The following is a 5,813-nucleotide window of genomic DNA, read 5'->3' on the forward strand; positions in this document are numbered from 1 at the left end:
CCACCCGTTGGTATTCTACATAGTTTGATATATGTCACATTCTCTCGGTTCAAATGCAACTTAAGTGTATCCAAATATTGGCTAGCCAATTTACGTACCTGATAGTTCTTATGAACTTGCTTCACATAAGTCTTTCAATATCTTCTTTGATTTTCTATATGACCTCGGGTGCAAACCTTCTCGGACTCTACTTCATAGGTCTTTTACCGGGTTAAATTGGTTGTTCCAACTCAACCAACTCTTGACTCAGCCCTATCATCTCATTGTAGTCCCGGGCAAAGAAATCTTTAAGTTCCTTGAGTAAATCAATCACTTTGATCCTTAGGCATGGTGGAATTCTGCTCCTGAGGGGACAAATGTTGGACACAATGTTGGGACAACTGGCCGAATTTCTTAAAACAGGATAACAGCAGTAAAACAATAATAAAAACACAATGCATAAAGCAATAAAAAACATAAGGGATCGATAACCTAGTTCAGTGAAACCACACCTACGTCTGGAGGACACTTTATCCATGAAAGAAAATTCACTACTTCAAATTAATACACTTAGTCTTCTATGAACAACAAATCCTATGTTGTTCAATGCCTCTTCCTAATCCTAGTAACTTTCTATTTAGGATTCCCCTAAATATGAGAACCCATGCACTTTCTTCGATCACTAACCCCTAGTGATCAACCTTAATAACAAGTCTATTAATTGTTGAATTTACAACTCACACAAGACTCTCTTTTGCTATTTTGTTTCGCGCCTTTATGGTGGTTTGCTGGATAATGATTGTCGCATGTGTGTTTTTGCCTTAGTTTAATTTAAATCATTTTTATTTTTATTGTATTTGATCTATATGTATATCCTTCTGAACTGATTTTATAGTTTAATTGAATTTGATTTATGTCCCTAGTATTTTGCATTTTCTTATTTTCATTTTATAAAAAAATATAATATATGTCGTAAATTCTAAGAATATATGAATTTTGTTTTAATCAAATAAAATATATTAATCTAGGTGAAAATAATATTAAATTAGGAAAAATGTGCATCTTATTATATATCATACATAAAGTTAAAAAAAGTCAACACTTTTATTTTACATACAACATTAGTGTATATAGTTTTCATGGATGTTTCTCTAGCCCTGTGATTTTATTATTTTGTTATCCCTCTAACTCAATTCCTTTGTCATTTTTATCTTCATTTTCTTCACCCTCGCCTTGTGCACCTTCTTCAACCCCATTTCCACCTGAGCCAAATTCACTGTTTTTGCCTCCTTTACCACCCTTGCCTTGTTTTCTATAGTAACTCCAAGTGGTCCAAGGTTTTTTATAATCAAATCCAATTTTATTTTGAAACTCTTTTGTTGCACCAACTGCAAATCAACATAAAATATTTGATTAAAAGATTTTAAAGAATTGTTTTCACAATATTAAATGAAGACAGAAATTGCACATTCAATTTATATATACTTTGTTTCTCATCTTTGGACGACTCAGTTGTCATAGATCTAATAACTAGTGCACAAAAAAAGAACAAGAAAATAAAAGATTTGGTTTCCATCTTTGATAAACTAGGAGTATATTATTGTTAACAGTCAACTGGTATTTATGGTAGTAATCATCACACAAATGATATAAAGGATAAATAAAGAGACTTAAACAAATAAAATATAAATATAAAGAGCTTCATAAACTATATATTAATTACATTTGATTGACTGTGACAAAATTAGGTCGTCAATGCCTATTTATCCATTGAAAGGTTAAATTAAATTACCATGTGATTGACTGTGACAATATTAGGTCATCAACACCTATTCAACCATAGAAAGGTTAAATTGGAATATATATTGATCAAACAAGATAAGAAACAATTTCACTCAATGACAACAAAGGAATTAGGATATTTTTTAATTTCTTTAAACTTAATTTAGTTCTAACTATTTGTATTAATATAATAGTTATTAAAGAGAGAGAATTTTCAAACTCTAGAATTAACATCTACACTCCAATAAATTTAGTATTTTAAATTTCAATAGCAATTCCTGCTACCATTTGAGCATTGGCAGGTATTTAAGTATAGATAAAGAGAGTGTGTGTTTTTGGTCTCGCCCTTTTTTTCTTTCAATATAACCCCTAAGTAACCTTTCATTTTTCTACAACGAAACATGACCATAACGGTAAGTGGTTATTTTATTCAAAGCTTAAATGTAGTTTTGGCCTTCCAAATTTCTCAATTGCTTAATTTTGGTCTTTTATGTTTCAATTGTATTTTGGTCCTCTAAATTTTTAAATTGCTTAATTTTGATCCCCTAAATTTCAATTGTTTGATTTTGACCCTTCAAGTTTGTCCCCTTTTACATTTGATAGTATGTGTAGTCTAAATTTCTTTTTTCTTTTTTTTTTCTTTTTTTTTTTTTAATTTTCTTCTTTATAATTCTATTTTTCTTCTCTTTTTAATAGTTAAGCTTTGAATTCTATTTTTCTTCTCTTTTTAATAGTTAAGCTTTGAATGTAATATTCGGAAAATCTTAAATATTTTATTCAACTTAAAATATACGGACAAGCATGCAATATCTCTTATAAAAAATTGAAATTCTATATGACTAATAGGATTGTTAGACTTTGAGACTTTATGCTTAACTATGAGGGAGTTATCGGCCAAAGAGTTTGTTATTTTAATTAGTTAGTGGTGTATTTTATTTTGTCAAAATAATTTATCATTACACATAAGTTGAATCAAATATTTAAGATTTTTTAAATATTACTTTCAAAGTTTAACTATTAAAAAGACAAGAAAAATAAAGTTGTAGAGAAGAAAATTAAGAAGAAAAAAAAAGGTAACAAAAAAAAGAGAAATTTAGTCCACATGTCATTAGGGGACTATTAAATGTAAAAGGGGACAAACTTGAGGGGTCAAAATCAAGCAATTGGAACTTAGGAGGTCAAAATCAAGCAATTACAAAACTTGAGGGACCAAAATCAAGCAATTAAAACATGGAGACCAAAATCAAACAATTGAGAAATTTGAAAGGCCAAAACTGCGATTAAGCCTTTTTTTTTAAAACCACACTACACACGTAACATTAATAGTTAAATAATCAAAGATATGATTGGTTCTTATATATGTTATTATAACACTAGCGTTTAAACAGGTCATTCTTGTTTATCTGTTTTTTTAATGTGCATACGCGTCAAAACATAAATGTATTAGAAACGTGAAATATGATAACAATTACTTTGTTAAATAGGTGGATAAGTAAAAAAAATTAACTATTAAATAGCTTTAAAGAGTAAAATTAATTAAAACAAAATTGCAAGGACATGAATATAGATAAATAATTATCAATAGATCATAAGAATTATCATTATCGTTCCCAAATCAAAGCACTTTGAATTAACATTTTAAAAACAAAATTGAATAAAATTTAAAATTGATGAAGGTACCTTTAGATTGCTTACTATGTGAATAAGGTCGGTTAATTCATGGCTCAACCTTTAGAGGTTCATTGGGTGGCAGTCAAAAGAATTTTAAGATACATCAGAGATACCATATTGATCATGGACTTCATATCACTTATCTCTCTACAATCTCCTTTTCTTCTCTCCAACTTTTTTGTGATGCTGATTGGGCTTTTCACCCTGGTGATAGAAGAAGCAAATCTAGTGCAACAATTTATCTTGGTTCTAACTTGATTGCTTGGTGGTATAAAAAGAAGCCAATTTTTGTTAGATCCAACACTGAGGTTGAATATAGGTTTTTTGCACAGGCCTCTGCAGATCTTTTACGGATTCAAATTATTCTTAAAGAATTATTTATTACAGGGAAAACTCCAATCATTTAGTGTGACAACCAGTTTTCAGTCTTACTGGCTCATAACTCCATCATGCACTCAAGAACCATGCACATAAAGTTAAACATGTTCTTTGTTAGAGAAAAAGTCCTAGTCAAGCAAATTCAAGCTCTTCATATCTCTAGCACATACTAATGAGCTGAGGTGATCACCAAACTTCTCCCCTATACGAGATTTCTAGCTCTCAAGCACAAACTCAGAGTTGTTAACTACCCCCATCTCTCTCTACATCTCTCTCTCACAAAAGTAAAAAATATTTCTTTAGCAAACACATCTTTATTTTCATGTTGGATAACAATAAAAAAAACTTACAATTAATACTTTTCATTACACTTCGAGAAGATTGAGAAATTCGGTCGTAAAATTTTCATTTTAAAGAAAATAACCGGATGAACTTGTAGGGAATTTTCTTAATTAATCATGGACTCATATTCAATTCAAGATAAAATATAAAGCGGAAGCGTACCTTTAGGATCCATGAAATATTAATGAGAAGACAAAGATCTTGATATGATAATGACCTTCCAATTGTAGATTATTTAATTCCTTAGTTTCTCCTTCAATGGGATAAAGAGAATAAATATTCAATGATATTTTTCTAATGTTGTCTACAATTGGGGACCATAACCCCTTATTTAAAAGAATCACATGCCCTTTCATGAAGAGTCATGTTTATTCAAGTTTAGAATCTCATGCCCTTCCATGAAGGGTCGTGATTAATTATTCAAGGTTTCTTATTCTAATTTTAACCATAAAAAAAAAATAGAAATAAGACTTTTGGTATCTACACAATATTTTTCATGACAATTACATCCTTAGCCATAAATTTTACATTAAATAGATCACTTTAATTTGGCTAGTTAAATAATGGTCCTAACACATTAATTTATTACATGTATGACCCCAAAAATTCTAACAATCTCTCTAGTCATATATGTATCCTTATAAATGTCAAAGACTTTATGAGCTCAAAAATTTCCATTATAAACATTGGACATATCCACATCTCGTCCATTAATTACATCAATATATAGGACCAAAGCAGTTTTCATTATATCAGTCATAATTAAACCCATCAATGATCACAAATATAAACATGACTAAATGACATAGATTAATCATGAAATATGTAGCATGAAAATCATATGAAGGTGATCAATACATGTCAATTTTCAACTGGTCCTACTTACTTTAATAAAATTAATATTATCATACAAAGTGCAATGAACTGAATAACAAAACTTTATTTCTGATCAGAATGTAATACAAATATAAGAGTATGTATATATACTATCAAATATAGAACATAATTGATTAACAATGACTAACTCCCACTAAACCAAATAATCCTCTAATTGTATAACACGCATGTGAGTAGTGTGCTCATGAAAGACCTTGGGTGAAAATCCCTTTTGTCATAGGGTCTGCTATCATGAGTTTGTCCTTAGATATTCTATAAATTTTTTTCCACTTTGTACTCTCTCCGACCAAATTGTGCAGGAAGAGATATTAACACTATATACATGAGTAAGTCATATGACAACTTAAGCTTTTGTGTCTTAAGTTTGTTGGAAGCAATAATAGACATTTCCATAATATACTTTATTATTTTTCCTTCGCCTTTATAATTTATTGAAATCAAGCTTTGAAGAAGTGTGCTTGTTACCACTTTATCGCTTTTAGCAAAGCGCTTTTCAATTTCAGCCAGAAAGTCTTTAGCACTTGTTATTTCTTTAGATATAGTATCCCTAAATGTCTCTGAAATGCCGCACTTTATGATCATAAGACTCATACGATTAGAACGATCTCACTTCTCTTAATTTTTCTTTCATTAGAGGTACTGGTGTCTGTAGAAGAAGGGGTTGCTTTATCCTTAATGCAAGGTCAAGATACATGTAGGCAAGAACAATTAAAATGTTCTTCTTCCGATCCTTAAAATTGAGACCATTAAAAAACTAGAACTGA

General features: G+C 29.8%; 1 protein-coding gene across 1 annotated transcript; it reads right to left on the reverse strand.

Annotated features, from left to right (window-relative positions):
• Window positions 1–1,001: 1,001 nt before the first annotated feature.
• On the reverse strand, window positions 1,002–1,674 carry LOC131638832 (uncharacterized). Its single transcript, XM_058909379.1, has 2 exons — window positions 1,465–1,674; window positions 1,002–1,367 (listed from the first exon to the last, which is right to left on the reverse strand). The coding sequence occupies exons 1-2, from the start codon at window positions 1,553–1,555 to the stop codon at window positions 1,156–1,158; spliced, it is 303 nt and encodes a 100-aa protein (XP_058765362.1). The 5' UTR covers window positions 1,556–1,674; the 3' UTR covers window positions 1,002–1,155.
• Window positions 1,675–5,813: the final 4,139 nt, after the last annotated feature.

Source organism: Vicia villosa, unplaced genomic scaffold, assembly GCF_029867415.1.
Source record: "Vicia villosa cultivar HV-30 ecotype Madison, WI unplaced genomic scaffold, Vvil1.0 ctg.002443F_1_1, whole genome shotgun sequence".
Classification (NCBI taxonomy): Eukaryota; Viridiplantae; Streptophyta; class Magnoliopsida; order Fabales; family Fabaceae; genus Vicia; species Vicia villosa.

Coding starts and splice junctions, on each gene's coding strand:
- LOC131638832 (XM_058909379.1), bottom strand. CDS start 1,555: ATGGAAACCAAATCTTTTATTTTCTTGTTCTTTTTTTGTGCACTAGTT. Junction 1,368..1,464: donor GTCCAAAGATGAGAAACAAA/GTATATATAAAT, acceptor GTTGATTTGCAG/TTGGTGCAACAAAAGAGTTT.